Below are 23,901 nucleotides of genomic sequence, written 5' to 3'. Positions count from 1 at the left end.
ACTCCCTGACCCCAGGAAAAAGACTTTGTCTATTTATCCTCTCCATGCCCCTCATAATTTTGTAAACTCTATAAGATTGATCATATTGAAAGGCAGATCAGGCTCAAAGGGCTGAATGGCCTACTTCTACTTTCTATGTTTGTAAAACAGATCTTAATATTTGCTTTACATGAATATGTAAAACATGCTTTTCATCTGTGTTAATGCTGCTAATTAATATTACACAATGTTCTATTATCTGCTACTGTGTCCTAATTAGATCATTGAAAATTTATCAGGGAGTTATCTGAGTAAAAGGGACCTCTGGAAAAGGAACATGCTCTTTAAATCACGGAGCACATCCCAACTTTCAGAAGCAATTGTGAGGTTTTTCCCAAGGGCTGCATCCCATTAAATGACTGCTCAGTTCATTCTGCTCTTGGGTATTCTTGTGATGTTATGCTGCTTGTCACATTGTATCTCGAATGTGTGCAGTTTAATTTCACCAACTAAAACTGGGGTAAGTACATAATATGGATGACTAATGTATTTTTTTTTAAAAGCTCTCCATTTGAAATCATTGAAAAACATTTCCAGCTTTTTTGAATGACAACTGGCTTACAAATACTGGCAATATGGATCAGGCCAAATATTAATGTCAAAATAACGATGAGGCTAAGGCCTTCATTGTCATTTAAGTGTAAGTTGCACAGTGACTGAAGGTGAGGTACAGAGGTGCAATGAAATACAGTAATTGGAGTGTTGCTGTTGGAGACGCACCTTTCTGTCTTTTAGCTTCACGTGAAGTTTCCTGATAGGCTCCCCAATCAAATCCATTGTACTCAGGAGGTCAGGTAAACTCACCTCAGAAAGCTAGGGCTTGTCTATTATGGTGCAGCTAACCCACCAATAGGACCATGGCCTGGAGTTTGTGTATATTCTGGGACATGAGAACTAGGAATGTACAGAACTATGGAGGGGAGCACACCCACGTCTGATTCTAATGTTTATTGCATTATCTCTGTAGATAGAATGAGATCCAGGTGTACCTCTCCGAACGTACAAACTCTTTACAGTGCAGAACAGGCCATTCCACTCTGATTCTGAGTGCGGGTCCCCAGCTGGAATTTTAGGGTCACGTGTTTCAGTGACAAGTCTCCTCCCACCTTCTTCATCTGAACCCTCCCTCCTTTTATTTTTTCCTCCCTCGTGTTAATCTGCCTTCCCTCTATGTGCAGCTATGCCATTTCCCTCAACTTCTCCCTGTGTAGGGAATTCCACATTCTCACCACTCCCTGATTCGAGACATTCCTTCTGAATTCCCTTTTGGATTTCTCTCATGCCTGTCTCCACAATGATGCCGATAATAGAACATTGTGTAATATTTATTAGCAGCATGCCTGCAAATGGAGACGTCTGTGCAAACCAATTCTTTCATAATCTTAAATCAGAACCATTGATAATCTTAAATACCTCTGGAAGGTTACCTTTCCGTTTTCTTCTGGAGAAAAGACTTCCCAACCTGTTCCCACTTCCCTGAGAAATATAACCTCTTGGTTCTGGTATATTTCTTGGGAATTGTTTTTTCCATCTTCTCATTGCAGTATGAGCTAATCACTCCCTGTTTGTTTTCAACAAACTGCAGAAATCGAGAATGAACTTGGACCCCTCCATCTGGCCTTTCACCTGTACTTGATCTCTTCATCGAGTCCTTAGTCTTTATTGGTCAGAACTTTGAGTGTAGGAGCTGGGACGTCAATTTGTGGCTGTACAGGACATTGGTGAGACAACTTTTGGAATACAGTGTGCAATTCTAGTTGCTCTTCTATAGGAAGGATGTTGTTAAGCTTGAGAGAGCACAGAAAGGATTTACAAGGATGTTGCTGGAACTGGAGGGTTTGAGTTATAGGGAGCAGCTGAATTGGTTGGGGCTTTTTTCCCTGAGCATTGGAGGCTGAGGGGTGACCTTATAAAGGTTTATAAAATCATGAAGGGCATGGAGACAGTAAATAGACAAGGTATTTTTCCCCAGGGTGAGGGAGTCCAGAACTAGAGGGCATAGGGTTAAGATGAGAGGGGAAAGATTTAAAAAGGACCTGAGGGGTAACTTTTTCATGCAGAGGATGGTGCATGTTTGGAACGAGCTGTCAGAGGAAGTGGTGGAGGTGAGTACAAGTTCAAGATTTAAAAGGCATACGAGTAGGAAGGGTTTAGAGGGATATGGGCCAAATGCTTGCAAATGGGACTAGGTCAGATTGGGATGTCTGGTCGGCACAGACAAGTTGGGCTGAAGGGTCTGGTTGTGTGCTGGATGATTCTATGACTCTACTGCCGATGTGACATTGTTCCTCTTGCTCACTCTAATCCATCTCCCTTTGAACTTGCTGCTCCACTTGCTCAGGGTGAAATGGGACTTTGTCATCAGACATGGAGAGCCCCCATTTCCCCCCTGTGTGCACCTTAATTGACACCATTTTACATCCCTAGTTCTCTTCCACCACAACTTGACACTGAGCCTCCACACCATCTGTTTCATCACCCCCCACCACTCCCCTTCCAACTGAGGTTAAAAGTTTTAAAAAGCAACATTTTCCAACTCCTTCAGAATCAAAGAAGATTCTTACCAGACTCAGAGCCTTAACTCGGTTTATCCTTCCACCGATGCTGCCAGACCTGCTGTGTTTCTCTAGCAATCTCTGCTTTTTGTTTCAGATTTCCAGTATCCACGGTATTTTGCTTATTTGGTGAAAATGTGACCTAGTCAGTGTGAATACTAAGAGATTGAATGAGTATTTAATTCCCCATCTAAATTCATTTGATTCTCATTTTGGATGAACTAACAACCCATAAAACAGGGTGAAATGAAACCTCCTGGTTAAATTTTTGATCATTACATTCTTTATTGAAATTCCTGTGGAAGACCAGATTGTTTTTGCAATGAATGGTGCAAAGTCATAGTAAACTGTTGCAAAAGATTTGTTTAAATTTAATGTTAGCAGCAAAGATTGATGACTCTTTCAGTAACACACCTTCCAGGCAGTTCATGCAATTTAAAATCCAAACTTGGACATGCAATGTTTTTTTTTCCACAGTCACTAATATATCAAATTTCACATCAAAATTGACAACAGATATTGATTCAGAATTTATAGTCTTCAGTCAGCCGTTTGACAGAGCAGTTCTGTGTTTTTTGATTTCCTTGCGGCAAGTGGGAAAAGGTTATTTTCTTTCTGTGTTAAAACACAGTCCTTTATGTATCACAGCAGTTAAGATATTTATACAGGGCATTGACAGAAGGAGGCATTGAAGCTGTTCTACAGCCTAGAATGTTCCACAGTACAGGGGGAGAAGGGAGTGGGAGTGATATTCTCCTCAACAAGTGCTCACTGTAACACAGTGGGTAGCAGCTCTTTTGCTTTTAGAATGATGATAGCACTGAAAGAGGCCATTCAGCCATTTGAGTCAGATGATTGTGGTTTCAAATCCTACTCTTGACATGACAGCAACAAATAAGCTGATGCTCTAATTTGTCCTTTGGTTCGGCCATTAAACCAAGGCCATGTCAACTCTCTCCCATGTACATATCACAGAGGAATTACAGAAGTGTTTACAGAGGAGGATGAGGCTGTTTGGCCCATCATTGCGCTCCAAATGAGCAGGATGACTATGTCCCATTTTCCTGCTTTCTCCCCCATGCCCCTGCACATTGTTTCTATCCAAATAAACATCCAGTGCCCGTCTTGAATGTTTCCAATTGAACCTGCTCCATCTCATTTCCAGGCACTGTACTCCATACCCTAACTACTTACTGTGTGAAAAAATCTTTTCGCACATCTCTTCTTTTGCAAAATTACTTGAAATTTCTGCCTTCATTCTTGATCCTTTTACAAGTGGGAACAATTTCTCTATATCTAATTTATCCAAACCATTCATGATTTTGAAACCTTCCATCAAATCTCTGGTCAGCCTTCTAACTCCTCCAATCTATCCTTATAACTGAAGTGTCTCATCTCTGGAATGCCCCCTTGCTGCAAACCTTTCTGCACTCTCTCTGATGCATTCACATCCCTCCAATAATATCCAGAACTGTGCACAATATTCCAGCTGGGCTCAAACAAACGTTTTGCACAAGTTCAATATCACTTCCTTGCTCTTCTACTCGATGCCTTTATTGATAAAGTTCAGGACACAGTACACTTTATTCACTGCTGAGTGCATCTGTCCTACCACCTTCAATGATCTGTGCACAGGTCCTTCTGCTCCTGAACCCCCTTTTTAGAATTATACCCCCCTTTTTTATATTTCATCTTTCAATGTTCTTCTAACTAAAGTGCATCACTTCACACTTCCCTTCATCTGCCAACTATTCCCCCAGTCCATTGATATCCTTTTGGAGCTCCACACTGTCTTCCTCAGTTTTCAATTCTTCCACGTAACTTGTCTCCTGTACACCAAGATCCAAAGTATTAATATACATCAGGAAAAACAAAGGTTCCAATACCAACCTCAGAGCAACTTCACTATAAACCTTGCATCAGCCTGTAAAGTATCCATCAACCGTCATTCTGTTTCTAGTCACTCAGACAATTTTATACCCATGATGCTACTTTCTCTTTAATACCAAGACCTATAACTTTTCTCACAAGACTGTAATGTGGCACCAAATTGATGCCTTCTGGAAATCCACATAAACCACATCAACAGTATCACTCTCATCGACCCTTTCCATTGCCTCTTCACAAACCTCCAGCAAGTTAGTGAACTATGATGTTCCCTTTAAAAATCCATGCTAACCCTTCCCAAGTGACTACTAATTCTATCCTGAATAATTGCTTCTAGAATCTTCCTCACCACTGAAGTTAAACTGACTAGATTATAATTGCTGGGATTATTCCTGCAATGTTTCTTGAACAAGGCCGTAATGTCTGCAATCTTCCAGTCTTCTGGCACCACCCCTGAGTCCAGGGAAAATGTTAGAAGTCACATGGCACCAGGTCATAGTCCAACAGGTTTATGTGAATTCACAAGCTTTCAAAGCGCTGCCCCTCTATCACCTGATGAAGGAGCAGCGCTCCGAATGCTTGCGATTTCAAATAATCCTGTTGGGCTGTGTGTTATGTGATTTCTGACTTTGCCCACCCAGTCCAACACCGGCACCTCCACAACATGGAGTCCAGGGAAGACTGAGAGATTTCAGCTAGTGGTCCTGCAATTTCTACGCTAACTTCATACAAAATCCTTGGAAGCATCTCATTCAGTTCCAGTACCTTGTCAACTTTAAAAACCTACAATCAACCTAATATTTCCTCCTTATGAACTTTGAACCGTTCGATTGACAAGAGTTTCTTTCTCTGTCACCATGACGTGTGTAGAATCTCCCCCTTTAGTAAAGACAGATGAAAAGTATTCATTTAATATCTCAGCCATATCCTCAGCTCCCCTTTCTGGCCCCCAATCACCACTTTTACCACCCTATTACTATTCAAAAGCCTATTAAAGACTTTGGAATTCCATAAAACCATAAGAAATAGGAACAGGAGTAGGCCATTTGGCCCCTTGAGCCTGCCCCGCCATTCAAAAGGCTGATTCTATCCTAAAGTGCATTCTCCTTTCTGTTGGCTGCCATTCTTTTCTTAGAATTGTCAATGATTCTCTAACCTGCTTTTTCACTCCCATTTAAAACTTCTGCCTTCCTCTTGGTTCCCAAACATATTTTCTACTGACACCTATCATAAGCACACTTAAACTCTATCTCGTCTACCATCCTAGAAGGTCTGGATTTGTTTGTTGTACCTTTCTGCTCTGAGGGTATCTATCTTGACTGTACCTAAACCATCTCCTCTTTGAAGTTAGCCCATTGTTCAGCTAGAGTTTCTCCTGCTGACTTTTCATTCAAGTTGATGCAACCCAGCTCTGTTCTTGACTCGTTGAAGTCAGCTCTCAATCAATTCTCTTCCTCAGGAATGACCACTGTCACTCTCTGCCATTTACTGACACAATGATCACTGAGTATTTCCCCCAGTAACACTTGGCCCATCTCATTTCCAAGAACCAGGTTCTAATCACCTCGCATTATTTTAAGGATGTGTAGGGTGTAATGTTTGTATATTTTCAATAATCTGGATAGTTTTAGCTCTTCACCAGGAACATTTCAGCGTGCGAGTTAGAATCATTGAATCCCTACAGTGTGGAAAATGGCCTTTTTGTCCATTGAGTTCATACTGACCCTCTTAAGAGCATCCCAGCCAGACCCATCCTATCCCTATAACCTTGCATTTCCCATGGCTAGCTCACTCAGCATGCACATCTCTGGACAACGTAGCATGACCAATCCACCTAACCTGCACATCTTTGGACTGTGGGGAGAAACTGGAGCACCCAGAGCACCCACACAGACACGGAGAATACACAAACTCCACACACAGTTGCCCAAGGATGGGATCGAAACCAGGTCTCTGGCGCTGTGAGGCAGCAGTGCTAACCACTGAACCACTCTGCCAACCTTAGGAGTTACATCTGGTATATAATTGCATTTCTTTTGAGTACCCACTTATTCTCTGGACAGTGATTTACAGAATTTGAAATGCTCAGATCACCTAAAGCTACATAAGTCTTAGCAGCACAGTGTAATGAAATAGGGACATCACAAATAAGTAGACTTACAGTAAGTAGTTTGAATATAAGTTAGCTGCAATTTAATAACAAAACATGGTTGAAATTTGGGCTCATGGTGTTGACATTGAAGTCCTCAATCTTGTGTTTCAAACTTCACAGCCTTGTCCCTCCCTAAGTCTATAAATTCAAACCTTGCAATATTTCCACTTGTGGCCTCTTGTGTGTCCCCTATCTTAATTATTCTTAATTATTCCACCACAGTCGCTGTGTCAACTCCCTAAATCTCTCTGCCCCCCCTTTCCTCCAGTAATATGCTCTTTAAAACCCACCTGCATGGTCAAGTTTCTGGTCATATGCCCAAATATCTCCGTATGTAGCTCAGTGTCTCATTTTGCCTGAAGATAATTCTGTACAATGCCTTGAGACATTTCACAGCAATAAAGGTGCCACATAAATGCAAACTGTTACTGTCTTTGTTTTTAATTATTCTGGAAACTCCAGCTTTGTGGCTCATCTCTCATTGCCCTTAATCTGAATGGATTCCTGGGCCTGTTTCTGGCTGTATTCGTCAGACTCAATAATGACACTATATTTTCTTCCCGAAAGGATATATTAGTGAAACAGATAGGTTTTATTTTTAATGACAATTGATTATGGTTTCATGGTTAGAATTACTGACAGATTATTTTCCCAGTTGATCAGTTGAATTTAAATTCCAGTGGTTTTCACGATTGGAATTGAGTTAATATTCCCCCAGGATATTAACAGCAACCTCTGAATGACTAATCCAGTGAGATTAACACCACCGAACCTCTCCCCCTTTACACCCTCGTTAATTAATGTCACCACTGTGTACATAAGCAGTGTTGAGGTTGAGGATTTTTTTCTCTTTAACAGGATGAGGGTGTCACTGACTCGGCAGCATTTATTGCCCAGAGGGTAGTTGTGTGTCAACCACTTTGTTGTGGGTCTGGAGTTACATGTACACGATTCCAGGTAAGGACAGCAGACATCCTTCACTAAAGGACATTAGTGAACTAATTGGGTTTTTCCAGCAATTGGCAATGGATTTACAGTAGTCTTTAGATTCGTAATTCCAGATTTTTATTGAATTCAAATTCCACCATCTGCCATGATGGGATTTGAACCCAGGTCGCCAAAACATTATCTGGATTAACAGTCCAGTGATAATACCACAAGGTCATCACCTCCCCATAAGGTTGTCAAGAGTTTTAAATGCAGTATTTGGCTGGTGATTTTTGGCTATGCGGTATATTCTAACCCTTGCCACTTTCCTGGACAGTGCAGGGCTGGATTTAAAGTATTGAGTTTATACTGTGTTCACTGGGTGTACCCCTGCTCATGTTATTCAGACTGGCCATGAGGGACTTCATTCTGTCCGCATAGTAGTCCCGGAGATTGAGCAGAGGCAGCTGGGCGAGGCGCTCATCAAACTCGCAGTTCCTCATGGCATTCTCCAGATTCTTCTGGCGCCTATAGAAGTGGGAGAACTTGTTGAAGATGAGCGTGATAGGCAGCACGACCACCAGGATCCCGGCCAGGATGCACGCAGATGCCGTCAGCTTGCCCCCGATGCTGATGGGCACCACGTCACCATAGCCCACGGTGGTCATGCTGACTGTGGCCCACCACCAACAGGACGGGATGGTGGCCAGGGCTGAATTCTCTTCTTTCTCGATGGTGTAGGCCACCACGGAGAAGACAGACACTCCGACGGAGAGGTAGAGGAGGAGCAGGCCCACCTCCCTGTAGCTGTGCTTCAGGGTGGCCCCCAGCGATCGGAGGCCCGTGGAGTGCCGCGCTAGTTTGAGAACACGGAAGATCCTCATCAGCCGCAGGACCTGCACCACTCGGCCCAGGTTGGCCAGTGCCGGGCTGCTCTCCATGGCCAGGTCGGCCAGCAGTGTCAGATAGAAGGGCAGAATGGACAGCAGGTCGATGAGGTTGAGGGGTCGGCGGAAGAAGTGCGCAGCACCCGGCGACACCAGCAGGCGTGCCAGCAGCTCCAGAGTGAAGCAGGCGATGCAGAAGTGCTCGAGGGCCTCGAAGCGGGGGGCGAAGCGCCGGAACTCGGCCATGCTGTGTAGGCACATAGCAGCGATGGAGCTCAGCACCATCAGGATGGAGATGGCGCTGTAGCAGCGGCTTGCCACATTGTAGCCGGGGTTCTCCAACATCAGCCACAGGCGCCGGCGGCAGCTGCCCAACCTCCGGCCTTCGTAGCTAGCCGCGTCGCGGTAGAAACCGAGCACCTCGTCCAGGGAGGAGCTGCTGCTGCCCAGCTCACTGGCACCATCCCCGTCCCCGTCCGGGTCACCATCACCCCCGTCCGGGCCAGACCTCCCCGTCCCCAGGCCCCAGTACTCAATCTCCTGGCCCAAGGAGAAGACACAGAGCTTACCGCTGGCCCGCAGCTCCCCGGTCCGGTAGAAGTCCACAATGCGGGGGAAGAGCGTTGGGTTGCGGTCGAAGTAGTACTCCTCGCCATCATAGTCATCGCAGAGCTGCAGGATGGAGTCCACTGAGTGGCACCGCAGCAGCCGCGCCAACCGCGTGTCTGGGAACCGGGACAGGCTGCCCCTCCTCAGGCTCTGCTTCAGACCCCCTACATTCACCCGGATCTCCTCTGGCTCTGGCTCTGGCTCTGGCTCTGGCTCTGGCTCTGCCTCCGGCTCCTGCTCCAGCTCTTCCCCTGGTCCCCCGGAGTCCCTGCCCCCTGCGGCCCTCATTCCCGGGTGCATGATGCCCGGCCACTCGCTGCATTTGGGGAGGCAGGGGGAATTAACAAAAAACACACAAACAAAATAAAACAGATAACATGGAGACTCAGTGTGAACAGAATACACCCGCACCGGGGTGGGGAGTCCAGGGTTTGGCAGGAGATGGGGTTACCAGGAGTGCTCAGGGAATGGAGTTTAGGAAAAGCCCAGGGGTCAAAGGACCATTGGGGATGGGGGATATCAAGACAGAATACCAGCAGAAGACGGGGTATCTGAATGGCCTGGGGTGGGCGGGGAGAGGGCTATCGGGCGGTTTGGTTGGGGAGAGGATGGAGAGGTATATCAGGAATGTCTGATCAGCCAACTCAATCCTGTCTAGTCTAAAAGCCTGTATCTCCGTATTCTCCTCGACAACATTATCTTTGTCCTGTGTGAATACTGATGAAAAATATTCATTTAGCGCCTCTCCTATCTCTTCAGATTCCACACACAACTTCCCACTACTGTCCTTGATTGGCCCTAATTTTACCCATTCTTTTGTTCCTGACATACCTATAGAAAACTTTAGGATTTTCCTTGATCTAACCTGCCAAAGACTTCTCATGTCCCCTTCTGGCTCTTCTTAACTCTCTCTTTAGGTCTTTCCTGGTTAGCTTGTAAATCTCAAGTGCCCTAAATGAGCCTTCACGTCGCATCTTTACATAAGCCTCCTTCTTCCTCTTGACAAGAGATTCAACTTCTTTAGTAAATCACAGTTCCCTCGCTCAACCACTTCCTCCCTGCCTGACAGGTACATACTTATCAAGGACATGCAGTAGCTGTTCCTTGAACAAGCTCCACATTTCAATTGTGCCCATCTCCTGCAGTTTCCTTTCCCATCAGGCCCATCCTAAATCTCGGTTAATCACATCACAATTGCTTTTCCCCCAGCTATAACTCTTCCCTACGGTATAAACCGATCCCTTTCCATTGCTAAAGTAAACGTACTTGAATTGTGGTCACTATCACCAAAGTGCTCACCTACCTCCAAATCAGATTCATTACCCAGTACCAAATCCAATGTGGCCGCGCCTCTTGTTGGCCTATCTACATTCCTGAAGAAGGGCTTATGCCCGAAACGTCGATTCTCCTGTTCCCTGGATGCTGCCTGACCTGCTGCGCTTTTCCAGCAACACATTTTCAGCTCTGATCTCCAGCATCTGCAGACCTCACTTTCTCCTATCTACATACTGTCAGGAAACCCTCCTGCATATTTTGGACAAAAACTGACCTATCTAAAGTACATGAACAATAGCATTTCCAGTCATAGAGATGTACAGTCGGGAAACAAACCCTTCAGTCCAACCCGTCCATGCCGACCAGATGCCCCAACTCAATTTAGTCCCATCTGCCAGCACCCGGACCATTTCTCTCCAAACCGTTCCTATTCATATACCCATCCAGATGCCTTTTAAATGTTGCAATTGTACTTGCCTCCACCACATCTTCTGGCAACTCATTCCATTCACATACCACCTTCTGCGTGAAAAAGTTGCCTCTTAGGTCTTTTTTATTTCTTTCCCCTCTCACCTTAAACCTATGCCCTCTAGTTCTGGACTCCCCAACTCCAGGGAAGAGACTTTGTCAATTTATCCTATCCATGCTCCTCATGATTTTATAAACCTCTGTAAGGTCACACCTCAGCCTCCAGGGAAAACAGCCCCAGCCTATTCAACCTCTCCCTATAGCTCAAATCCTCCAACCCTGGCAACATCCTTGTAAATCTTTTCTGAACCCTTTCAAGTTTCACAACATCTTTCCGACAGGAAGGAGACCAGAATTGCACGCAATATTCCAACAGTGGCCTAACCAAGGTCCTCTACATAACCCCCCAACTCCTGTACTCAATCCTCTGACCAATAAAGGAAAGCAAACCAAATACCTTCTTCACTATCCTATCTACCTGCAACTCCACTTTCAAGGAGCGATGAACGTGCGCTCCAAGGTCTCTTTGTTCAACAACACTCCCTCGGATCTTACCATTAAGTGTATAAGTCCTGCTAAGATTTGCTTTCCAAAATGCAGCACCTCGCATTTATCTAAATTAAACTCTATCTGCCACTTCTCAGCCCATTGGTCCATCTGGTCAAGATCCCGTTGTAATCTGAGGTAACCCTCTTCACTGTCCACTACACCTCCAAGTCATCTGCAAACTTACTAACAATGCCTCTTATGCTCACATCCAAATCATTTATGTAAATGACAAAACATAGTGGATCCAGCACCGATCCTTGTGGCACTCCACTAATCACAGGCCTCCAGTCTGAAAAACAACTCTCCACCACCACCCTCTGTGTTCTACATTTGAGCCAGTTCTGTATCCAAATGGTTAGTTCTCCCTGTATTCCATGAGATCTAACCTTGCTAACCAGTCTCCCAGAGGAACCTTGTCGAACGCCTTACTGAAGTCCATATAGATCACATCTACCACTCTGCTCTCATCAATCCTCTTTGTTACTGCTTCAAAAAACTCAATCAAGTCTGTGGACAAGATTTCCCATGCATAAAGCCATGTTGACTATCCCTAATCAGTCCTTGCCTTTCCAAGTACATGTCCATCCTGTCCCTCAGGATTCCCTCCAACAACTTGCCCACCACTGACATCAGGCTCACTGATTTATAGTTCCTTGGCTTGTCCTTACCACCCTTCTTAAACAGTGGCACCATGTTACCCAACATTCAGTCTTCCAGCACCTCACCTGTGACTATCAATGATACAAATATCTCAGCAAGGGGCCCTGCAATCACTTCCCTGAAAGTTAAAGACCCCATAACAACTACCTTGTTACTTTCACTCCTATCTAGAATCATCTTTGCTATCATTTCCTCTACATCTCTGGAACTTTTCTGAGGTCTGTAGAAGACTCCCAATAGGGTGACCTCTCCTTTTCTGTTTCTAACCTCAGCCCATACTACCTCAGTACTGTTCTTGACTAACAATGCCACACCTCCCTCTCTTTTACCAGCTTCCTTGGTCTGTCTGAAACATATAAATCCTGGAACCTGCAGCAACCATTCCTGTCTCTGCTCTATCCATGTCTCCGAAATGGCCATAACATTGAAGTCCTAGGTACCAACCCATCCTGCAAGTTCACCCATCTTTTTCTGGATGCTCCTGGCATTGAAGGAGACACACTTCAAACCATCTGCCTGCCTGCTGGTAAACTCCTGCTACCTTGAAACTTTATTCATGACCTCACTACTCTCAACCTCCTGTACACTGGAGCTACAATTCAGGTTTCTGTCCCCCTGCTGAATTAGATTAAACCCTCCCGAAGAGTATTAGGAAACCTCCCCCCCAGTCCAGGATATTGGTTTCCCTCTGGTTCAGGTTTAGACCATCCTGTTTGTAGAGGTCCCACCTATCCCCAAAAAGAGCCCCAATTATCCAGGTATCTGAATTCCTCCCTCCTGCACCATCTCTGTAGCCCTGTGTTCAACTGCTGTCTCTCCCTATTACTTGCTTCACTAGCACATGCCACAGGCATCAAACCAGAGATAACAACTCTGTTTGTTCCAGCACTAAGCTTCCACCCTAGCTCCCTGCATGACTGCCTTACATCCCCATCCCTTTTCCTACCTATCTCATTGGTGTCGATGTGGACCACGATTTGGGGCTGCTCCCCCTCCCCCTTAGGGATCCTGAAAACACAATCCGAGACATCACGGAACCTGGCACCTGCGAGGCAGCACAGCCACGAGTCTCTCTTGTTCCCACAGAACCTCCTATCTGTCCCCCTAACTATGCAGTTCCCAATGACTAATGCTCTGCTCATCTCCCCTGTTCCCTTCTGAGCACAGGGACAGACTCTGTGCCAGAGACCTGTACCCCATGGCTCACCTCTGGCAAACTCACCCCCCTCCCCCTAACAGTATCCAAAATGGTATCGAAGGGAACAGCCACGGGGGATCCCTGCACTGCCTGCTTCTTATCCCTTCTCACAGTCACCTAAGTATCTTCATTTCTGGGAGTAACTACCTCCCAGTAGTTTTTATTTGTAACTGTCTCCGCCTCCCAAATGATCCTGATCCAAATCAGTTTCCAGATCACAGGAATCCTGGCCAGAGAGCCTGGTAACTAGATTCCATACTCCGCAATCTGAATCATAGGCTCTGGGTTTAAGCCTCAAGGTCTTATTCAGATTCCAGGCTTTGGATCAGGTTATTGTACAGGGATCCAGATCAACACCCCCAGGTTATAGTGGGATCTGGATCAGAAATATATGGATTCAGAACAGGGCATTCTAGATCCGGATTAGGGATTCCAGGTCAAAGCCCCAGGACTTAGATTAGGTCTTATGGATTAAAACCACAGGATCTGGTTTAGAGAACATGAGATCTTGTTCAGAGATCTTGGATTCAGTTTCAGAGATCCTGGGATCTGGTTCAGAGACTCTGGAATCCAGTTCAGGTTCTCTGTTAAAACCCTGTATTAAGAGTTAATTTTCTCTTTCATTCCCTAACATCACCTTAAATACTCCACTTGCACCTGGATTCTCATCCTCTAACCTTATAATAACCATTTTCACTTTCTCCACCCCTGTCATGCTCTCAGTCTCTCCTCTCTGATCCTCTCATTCTCTCTCTCTCTCTGCCTATAATTCTTTTCCCATCTCCAATCCCTCTCAGTCTCTCACTCTCACTGTCCCTTTATTATTCTCAGTCTCTCGTTCTCTTTCATTCTCAGATTCTGTCTCTCATTTTGCCCCCATCCCTCACATATTACTCTTTCTCATGCATCTGTGATTCCCCCATCTCTCTCCAATTGTCCAATATTCTACTATTCTCTCTTGTTCTCTCCGTCTCTCCCTCTCTTTCTTACAATCTCTCTCTCCCCCTCCATAGTCTCTCTTCCTTCTGCAATCTTGCTCACAATCCCTGTTATCCTCTCATCGCTTTAGTCTTTCTATCCTTCCATATCTCATTCTCTCTCTCTCCCTCTCATCCAGGGTCTCTCTCATTCTCTCCCTCCCCTCTTATCCCTCTCATTCTCTCCCTCTATCTCTTTCATTTCTGTCTCTCTCTTCCTGAAATACTCTCTCACTCATTGTTCCTGTCATTTGTCATTCGTGTCTCTTTCTCTCCCTGTAATATTCTCTCTCCCATCCGTAATGCTCTCTCTATCTCTTTGTCCCCGTTATTCTCCCATTCTCTTCCTCTCATCCTTTCTCTTCCTCATTCTGTATCTCAGAATGCTCTGTCGCTGTTTGTGCCTGTTCTACCTGGTGTGTTCGCGGTTATATTTTAGCAGCGACCACACTCTCTCGCTGTCTCTATGTCTGTGCCTCAAAGCCATGTCACTGTTTATTTCCCTGACCCTGTTAAAACTCTTTGCCGGTTGCTATCCGTGGGGACGCGCTCTCACCGTGTCGCTGCGCCTCCAGTTTGAAGCCCTGGGGAAAGGGCTGGGGGTGAGCAGCTCAGTCAGTAACTCTTCTCCATACCCTGAATCCGCCCAGTCCCGGGGAAAACGGCGACCGAATCAAGGAGCCAGTGAGACAGAGAGGGAGATGAACCGAACTCCACCAGGGATTCGCCTTGTCTGTGAGAGAGAGAGAGAGAAGATGTAAGACCAGTCACCGAGACACGTTCAAGCTGAGCACATTAAACTGGAATTATTCATCGCTGATAATTATGTAACCTGATGTGAACAAGTGGTTTCAAATCGTTAACAGAAGTGTATTTATTGCAGCCTTAATGGGAGAGCTATCTTGATACTCACACAACCTTAGTCAGCGGAGTTCATCTATTTTTTTTCGATTTAATTTTCATCCAGCCTTAAATACTGCCCCACACACCTCCCCTCCCCGTCACTGAACGTACTCAATGGGCCAGGGATTGTGGACTTGCCTGTTCAGCAAGGAAACTGATGGCATCTGTGCCAATATTTTAATGGCCACCCTGACTAAGGGTGTTAAAACAAATGCCCCTGAGGGGCAGGGTCAATGCTGAGCGGATGTTTCCCTTCATGGAAGAGTCGAGGACGAGAGGGCACTGACTCAGAATAAGTGGGCACCAGTTTAAGACTGAGATGAGAAGGAATTTCTTCTGAGAGTCACAGAGATGTACCACACGGAAACAGGTCCTTTGGTCTAACTCATCTATTATGACCAGATATCCTGAAATAATCTAGTCCCATTTGCCAGCACTTGGCCCATATTCCTCCAAACCCTTCCTATTCATATGCCTTTTAAATGTTGCAATTGTACCAGCCTCCACCACTTCCTCTGGCAGCTCATTCCATACAATGCACCACCCTGTGCGTGAAAAAGTTGCCCCTTAGGTCCCTTTCAAATCTTTCCCCTCTCACCTTAAACCTATGCCCTCTAGTTTTGGACTCCCCTACTCCTGAGAAAAACACCTTGTCTATTTACCCTATCCATGCCCCTCATGATTTAATAAACGTCTATAAGGTCACCCTTCAGCCTCCGATGCTCCAGGGAAAATAGTCCCTGCTTCCTCTCAGAGGCTGTGCATCTTTGGAACTCCTTGCCACAGAGAGCTGTTGGGGATGGGGGTGAGGGGGAGCAGAGTCCTTGTGTATATTTAAGGCTGAGAGAGGTTCTTGATCAGTCTTGAATCAAGATTCATGGGGAATGGTCAGGAAAGTAGTCTTGAGGATTGTTGGATCAGCCATGATCCTATTGAACATGGACCGAGCACGAGGGGCTGTTTCTTATGGTGTTATGGATGCTGGAAATCTGAAACAATCAAAAGCAGAAAGTGATTTGCTTTGATTTATTGTTGTCACACGTACCAAGATACAGTGAAAGGCATTGTCTTGTGTGCTATCCAGATAAATCATATCTTACATAAATACATCAGGGTAATACAACAGAATGTAGAATACAGTGTTACAATTACAGAGAAGGTGCAGAGAAAGATCAACTCTGATATATGAGAGTTTAATTCATGAGTCTGATAACAGCAGGGAAGAAACTCAGTAGGTCAGGAAGTATCTGTGAAGAGGGAGACAGAGTTAATGTTTCGAGTAGAATAATCCTTTGTCACTGGGCAACTCAGTGGCAAGCACTGCTGTCTCACAGCACCAGGGACCTGGGTTCAGTTCCAGCCTCCAGCAATTCTCTGTGTGGAGTTTGCACATTCTCCCTGTGTCTGTGTGGGTTTCTGCCCACAGACCAAAAATGTGCAGGTTAGGTGGATTGGTCATGCTAACTTGCCCATAGTGTTCAAGGTTATTGAGGTGAGTTAGCCATGGGAAATGTAGGGATAGGGTATGGGGTGGGCCTGGCTGGGATGATCTTTGGAGGGTCAGTGTGGACTCAATGGGCAGAATGGCCTGTTTCCACACTGTAACTGTTCAAGAGCAGTGTGAAAGTGACCTGAGCCTAGTTGTTTGACTCTTGCCCCACACCCACAACTGTAGTTGAGTTCCCCTGACCATCTTTTGGTACCTTTTCAAGTGAATGTCCAATTTTGTTCTCTCAACTAAGGACAATCACCTGCTGTTGTCCTTTGACCCAGACAAAACCATTTTAGCCCAATCCACAGAATTGTTAATGTGCAGAGAAGGCCATTTGGCCCATCATGTCTGCACCAGCTCTTTGATGAGGATTACCTACTGCTGCTTTTACCTGCACTGTTTCAATCCAGATTACCATCTAATAGCCCTTTGAGTGTCTCAATTTAACCTGCCTCTATCATATTTTCAGATAGTGCATTCTATAACTTAACTACTCACTGTCTTTAAGTTTTTTCTCCTGTCATCCTTGCTACTTTTGCACATCATTTTAAATCAATGCCCTCCCATTTTTGCTCCTTTTACGAGTGGGAACAGCTTCTCCCTATCTACTTTAGCCATGATTCTGATTTTAAAAACCTCTTTACCGATATGTTTTCATCACTAAATCCTCTATTCCCAGCATTACCCACGTAAGTCTCCTCTTTGTTCTCTGTGATACAATCACATCCTTCCTGTAATGTGGTGACCACAACTGTACTGTAGGTTTGGTCAGTGTGTAGGTATGTTTGCATATTTGTATTTGGGTTTTGTGTGTGTTTACACATATGCCTAGATGTTTATGAGGATGACTGTGCATAGGTGTGTATGGAGTGCATATATTTTCAGTAAGTGTCTATCTGTACATAGGTGTGTGTAGCTTTGTGTATGGGCACACATATTTGTGTGGAACTGTATCTAGGCATGTCTCTTTATAATTGTGTGTTGGTGTGTATATATATTTGGGTAGGGGCATGTAAATGTATGGGGATGTACCATGCACATTTCCCAAGTTATATAATGATCATGTGTTTGGCCTATTCACCATACTCTTGATTTATCCATTGTGTATAAATTATAAACACCACTTAAGTCACGGTTTGTAGGTGTCACTGACCAGGCCATGTTTGTTGTCCATCCCTCATTACCCTGAAGAGGATGGTGGTGAGGTGCCTTCTTGAACCCCTGCAGTGCACAGAGGATATTGTTAGGGAGGGAATTTAACTTTTCGCTGAGGGCAATTGCCACCAAAGCTTTTTATTTGGATTAAAGGTGAGTGTCCCAGGGGTAACAGCTGAGTCCTGCTGCAAACTCTGATCATTCTCTGAAGCAGAGAGTTGGCACAAGGGGGTCTTTGCCAGGTTGGCATCATGTGACAAGTGATGTGCCAACAGGGATTTGGATAAGGGATTAAATGCACAGCCTCTAAACTTGCTGATGACTCAAAGGCAGGTAATAAAATAAGTTGTGCAGAGAACATAAGGAGGCTGTGGAGGGATGTATCTAGAACAGCTGAGTGGGCAAAGATCTGGAAAATAGGGCATAATGTGTGAAAATTGTGACTGTCCATTTTGGGCACACCAGAATATATAAATTATTAGAAATTTAGAAGTTCTGAGATGCAGAAGGATTGGAGGTGTCCTGGTGCTTGAATCAAAAGCGGTGACTTGATTGAAACGTATAAAATCAGAATTTGGGGGTCAGTGCTTAAAAATCTGTAGTTGCCTATTTAAAACAGAGATGATGAAAAACATTCTCTCTCAGATGGAACTCTCTCCTTGAAAAAGTTGTGGAATCAGGTTTGTTTAATGCAAAGGTTTTTCCCTTAATTGGTTCACAGGATATGGGTATTACTGATTATTATCACCCTTCCCTAATTGCTCAGAGAGCTGTTGAGTCAACCACATTGCTGTGGGTCTGGTGTCAATTGTAGGCCAGACCAGGTAAGGATGACCGACTTCTTTCCCTTAAAGGACATTAGTGAACTAGATGGGTTTTTCTGACAATCGGCAGATGGGTTACAGCTTGCCGTTAGACATAGCTTTTTAATTCACATTTACCATTTGCCACTGTAAGGATTCAAACCCATGTACCCAGCCTGAGATTTTGGGTCATTGGCAAGGGTTTGAAAGATGAGGTGATCAGCAGTCAGGTGGATTTGATGTTACATCAGATCAGCCATGACAGTATTGAATAGCAGAGCTGATTAGAGGGCTGAATGGCCTACTTCAGCTCCTGATTCAGGAATTGTACCAGCCTCCACCCCTTCCTCTGGCAGCTCATTCCATACACGACCATGCTCTGTGTGAAAAAGTTGCCCCGAAGTCCCTTTTAAATCTTTCCCCTCTTACCTTAAACCTATGCCCTCTAATTTTGGATTCCCCTATCCTGGGGAAAAGACCTTGGCTATTCATCCTACCATGCCCCTCATGATTTCATAAATCTCTTTAAGGTTATCCCTCAGTCTCTGACAGTCCAAGGAAAATAGCCCCAACCTATTCAGCCTCTCCCTACAGCTCAAACCCTTCAATCCTGGCAACATCCTTGTAAATCTTTTCTGAACAGTTTCAAGTTTAACAACCTCCTTCCTACAGCAGGGAGACCAGAGACAAAGTGATTTTTTTTTCTTTCAGAGGGTCACAAGGCTTTGGAACACTATTTCTCAAAACATTCATCACTGTTTTAAATGGGTGACCACTGATTTTTAACCAGTGACTCCTAGTTCTAGATTCACTGTAGAAGAAGAGTCCTCGAATATTTCTAAAACTGAGGTAGGTAGTTTCTTGTTAAGCAGGGGGATGAAAGATTATCAAGTCTCACAGAGACTGCGAGAATCTGAGGTTACACTAAGATCAGCCATGATCTCATTGCCCATGATGTGGAGATGCCGATGTTGAACTGAGGTGGGCAAGGTCAGAAGACACATGACACCAGGTTATAGTCCAGCAGGTTTGTTTGAAATCACAAGCTTTCAGAGCATTGCACCTTTGTCAGATGAAGTGAACTTCACTTGACGAAGGCGCAGCACACTGAAAGCTTATGATTTCACTTAAACCTATTGGATTATAATCTGGTGTCATGTGTCTTCTGACCATGATCTCATTGAATAGTGGAGGAGGCTGGAGGGGGAGAATGGCCTCCTCCTGTTCCTAACTCACATGGCCCCTTACAGGAAATGTAAAGCACAAATAATCAAAACACCGCTAAAATATTATAAAAAGAATGCACATAGAAAATCGATGCTGAAACAATCTGAAGAAAAGAACTGTTATTTCAAATGAACTTAATTTTTTTAAAGACCTAATAGATAAATCAAAATGGGTACATAATATTTCACGCAAACAAAAGTTGTTGCTTTTGAAATTTGGTATTCTTGCATCTGACCTGATGAACAGTTTTGACAGTATGTGTTCTTTTCATAAATACTGAAATATAAAGTTTCTTTTCAGGATCAGATCTGGTTATTACTCAGATTGTCATTAGCAGATTGATCAAGCAAGGCATAACTTTTTAACAGGATCTCGAACAACAATGTGGGAGCAAAAATTGGGAAATTCTCATCAAATCAATTGATTTCACCAACCACTGGCTCCAGGAGAGGGTGAAGGGGTTAGGAGGCAAATTTCAACTGTTGCAGACCCCTTATTTATTCAACACTATTTGAAGGATTTGTGCCTTAATCTGCCCATATGTCCAATCCTGAAGTTTCAGAGAGGTAATAACAATGAACATTATCAGTTCATGACGTAAAGTCCCCCAGTCTCCAGATCATTATGCAGTGTAATGAGAATGCACATATCAATGATTTTGTTGCTTATGATAATATAACTCATCACAAGCTTGCTTCATTTAACCCAAACCTGCCATTAAATTTGAAGCAGAAAGTTAAGCCTGGTAATTGGCAGTTTAATTATCTTTTTAATGAGGCTAGGATTGTCGATGACTGCAGTGAGCCTACCTGGCCCAGGAGGTGAACAATTAAAAGGGATGCATCTCATTCAGCTATATTAGACCATAAAATATAGGAGCAGAATTAGGCCATTCAGCCTATTGAATCTGTTCTGCCATTCCATCATGGCTGATATGTTTCTCGTTATTCATTGTTTGCAAGTATTTTAAAAATGCAGTTTGTTAGTTTTAGTTTTAATTTTATTTTTCCTTTTCTATCTCTTATATTCTGTCTTGCAATCCAATCTTTTTTTTCCTCTATTTCTATATGAGTTTGGAGTCTACTTCACTGAATTTCCTTCTCCACAATTCCTCTTTATTTCCTGACTTGAAATCTCTTTAGTTAAGGTGACAGATTGTTAGTGCCTTCTCTGACACCCTTCTGCCCTCACTCCACCATTATCAGCTCCCCTTCTCAGGAAATTACAGGGCAACTCTTTTAAAAATCTAAACACATCACAACAGAGCATGTAGTGACAACATCCATCAAAACCTAGCCTATTAATTTACACACATGGAAGCCAAATAATTCAAAACTAAACCTTGGAATTTCAAAGTAGCAATATTCCCCATTATTAATAAATCACTTCCAACATAATCCTGCAGCAATCATCTATTGTACACAACAGAAACTATACTGAGTACCAATGTGTAGATTTCTTCTCATTTTGATCACAGAAAATCGCTTTACAATCAAATGATGTTTGAACTGACTGAGACAAATAATCCTTCATTGTCACTGATTTCTCTGGAGATTTAGTTAAATAGAATGAAAAAGACATCTGTCACACACCATGCCATTTGGGCTGCCGTGTAGGAACAGATTAACAGTCCGCCTCCCATAACTCCCCTTTATCTCCAACAAGATAGCAATACGTAGAGTCAAAGAGGTGTAAAGCACAGAAACAGACTCTTCGGACAATTCAAAGGAACAGACGTTCCAATCTGACCTCGTCCCACTTGCCAGCATTTGGCTCATATCCTTCTAAACCCTTCCTATTCATATACTAATCCAGGTGCCTTTTAAATGTTGAAATTGTACTAGCCTCCACCACCTCCTCTGGCAGCTCATTCCATACACGCACCACCCTCCGCATGAAAAAGCTATCTCTCAGGTCCTTCTTAAACCTTTCCCCTCTCACCTTAAGCCTATGCTTTCTAGTTTTGGACTCTCCCAACCCAGGGAAAAGATCTTGTCTATTCACCCTTTCCATGCCCATAATGATTTTATAAACCTCCACAAGTTCACCTCTCAGCCTCCGACGTTCCAGGGAAAAAAGCCCCTGCCTATTCAGCCTCTCCCTATAGTTCAAACCCTCCAGTACTGGCAACATCCTTGTAAATCTTTTCTGCACCCTCTCAAGTTTAACAACATCCTTCCTATAGAAAGAAGACCAGAATTGTATGCAGTATTCTAAATGTGGCCATGGAGTAGGCTATTCAGCCCACTGAGTCTCCTCCCCCATTCAGTGAGATCATGGCTGATCTGATAATCCTCAACTCCACTTTCTTGCCTTTTCCCCATCACCCTTGATCCCTTTACTGATTGAAAGTCTCCCTCAATTTTAAATATACTTAATGACCCAGCCTTGGCCACCCTGCAAGGTAAAGAAATCTACAGATTCACTCTCCTCAGAGATGAAATTCTTCCTCATCTCTGTCTAACCGTACGACCCCTTATTTTGAGATGATGCCCTCTGGTCCTAGATGGGAAAGGAAAAACAAACGTTCTGCGTCTACCCTGTCAAGTCCTGTCAGAATCTTGTATGTTTCAATAAGGTTGCCTTTCATTCTTCTAAACTCCAATGAGTACAGGCCCAACCTATTCAATTTGAGGCACAGTTTTAGCAAAACCTCCCTCTATTATACTCCATTCCTTTTGAAATAAAGCCCAACAGTTATTTGGCTCCCCTATTATCCCCTGAACTTTGATATTAGCTTTTTTGTCCCTGGCCCTGGTCTGCCTGCAGTCATGTCTCTAGGATCACAGTATATCCCAATCTAAAATTTACTGTCAGGTATATAAATACAAAGGCCTCAAACCCTTTGATTTGGTTCCGGATTATAACTCATTCCTGGGTTATTGTCACACCTCACTGGAGTAGTGCACTGGAAATCAAGCCCCATTAGCCCTGAGTAATCACAAAAGCTATATATTTTATTAAAAAATGTAAGATTCCCTAATTTACTTGTCACTTGGACTCAGGTTAACAGAAAAACAGTCTACAACTCGACACTTAAGAATGACAATTACAAATAAATAATTGTTTACCAGCAACTGAATTCTATGAACTGTCAACATAAAACTCCCCCAGTTGAAACTGTAATCTGTTAATAAAACGTCCTTCACACACAAATACAGGCTATATAAAAAAACTACAGTGCTATGGGTAGAGGGAATAACTGCAAAAGCTGGTGTTAGGGTCGAAGGGAATGACTGGGAAGGGAGTTCAATGGTTCCTGCCCACAGGGTTCACTGAGTTGATCTTCTTTACTTGTCAGGACTTGCTGTTCCTCAATCTCTCTTTCTCCAGCTACTTTTCACTTGTAGGAGCCACGGAGCAACTGCTTCATAAATTATAAAGTCTCTGACTTGCTGCTTAAGAGCCACAACTAGCGAAGGAAAATAAACAAAGGCTTGTTTTTGGGCAGACAGAAAAAGATGCCATCTCCATTTTTGGCGGTCTGAAGGTTTTTGGCGCAGTTGTTCACATTCACACATTGTCCAGCTACCTGGGTAGAAATCATATAGTCATTGGCAGTCAGAAGGTGTTTATTCACAACGGGTTTCCATTCCACAGACTAATCAATTCCTTGTTGCCAGCTAGACCCCAGTATGTAGACATTCATTGGCATCATCTTGTCTGCAGTAATGTCCCCCCACTGCTTGAGAAAGTAGCAATGTGACAATGTGAACAGCAATTACGAATGTTGGTAACTTGTTTTTTAAAAACATTTTGAACTCCTTCCACAACCATTTATTTTTAAAACAGTCCTTCTTCCATTTCAGTCAACAATCAAAATTATGTAAAAGCAAAAACAGTCTTTACATTATCCTCTAATTCTAAATATCCTGGATCCCTCAAGTAGATACCAGACTGGATCTCAATCTTGGCCATTTGTTATTCCATATAGAAACACCATTAAATTCCTCAATTAGACCACACGCTGTAACTCATTCCCAAGTATCTGTTACTCCATATAAATCCCCCAAAACCCATAGATTTAATTCCAATCAGTGACCTACTCTTAGTGCATCTATTTTCTACTTACATAAATACTCTGGAGTCCTCAATTAAATACCAGTGTGTAATTCACTCCTCGGCATCTGTTGTTCTG

The 23,901-nt window shown here is 43.8% G+C and overlaps 1 protein-coding gene across 3 annotated transcripts; it reads right to left on the bottom strand.

Moving 5' to 3' along the window:
* Nucleotides 1–7,737: 7,737 nt before the first annotated feature.
* LOC122549527 (potassium voltage-gated channel subfamily S member 2-like) lies at nt 7,738–15,199 on the bottom strand. 3 transcript variants are annotated; one of them, XM_043689383.1, is made up of 3 exons: nt 15,097–15,199; nt 14,740–14,916; nt 7,738–9,372 (listed from the first exon to the last, which is right to left on the bottom strand). In XM_043689383.1, exon 3 carries the CDS (start codon nt 9,354–9,356, stop codon nt 7,911–7,913), a length of 1,446 nt encoding a protein of 481 aa, XP_043545318.1. In that variant the 5' UTR covers nt 9,357–9,372; nt 14,740–14,916; nt 15,097–15,199; the 3' UTR covers nt 7,738–7,910. The 3 variants fall into 3 exon arrangements, with proteins under 3 accessions (XP_043545318.1, XP_043545319.1, XP_043545320.1); XM_043689384.1 differs by having other exon boundaries at nt 15,102–15,115; XM_043689385.1 differs by lacking the exon at nt 15,097–15,199 and adding an exon at nt 15,016–15,031.
* Between the last annotated feature and the right edge of the window lie 8,702 nt (nt 15,200–23,901).

This window comes from Chiloscyllium plagiosum, chromosome 4 (genome assembly GCF_004010195.1).
Source record: "Chiloscyllium plagiosum isolate BGI_BamShark_2017 chromosome 4, ASM401019v2, whole genome shotgun sequence".
Classification (NCBI taxonomy): Eukaryota; Metazoa; Chordata; class Chondrichthyes; order Orectolobiformes; family Hemiscylliidae; genus Chiloscyllium; species Chiloscyllium plagiosum.
This window is presented reverse-complemented; position numbering and strand designations above follow the sequence as displayed.

What these genes read in the sequence shown, in the direction of transcription:
- LOC122549527 (XM_043689383.1), bottom strand. Translation starts at nt 9,356, where the DNA reads ATGCACCCGGGAATGAGGGCCGCAGGGGGCAGGGACTCCGGGGGACCA.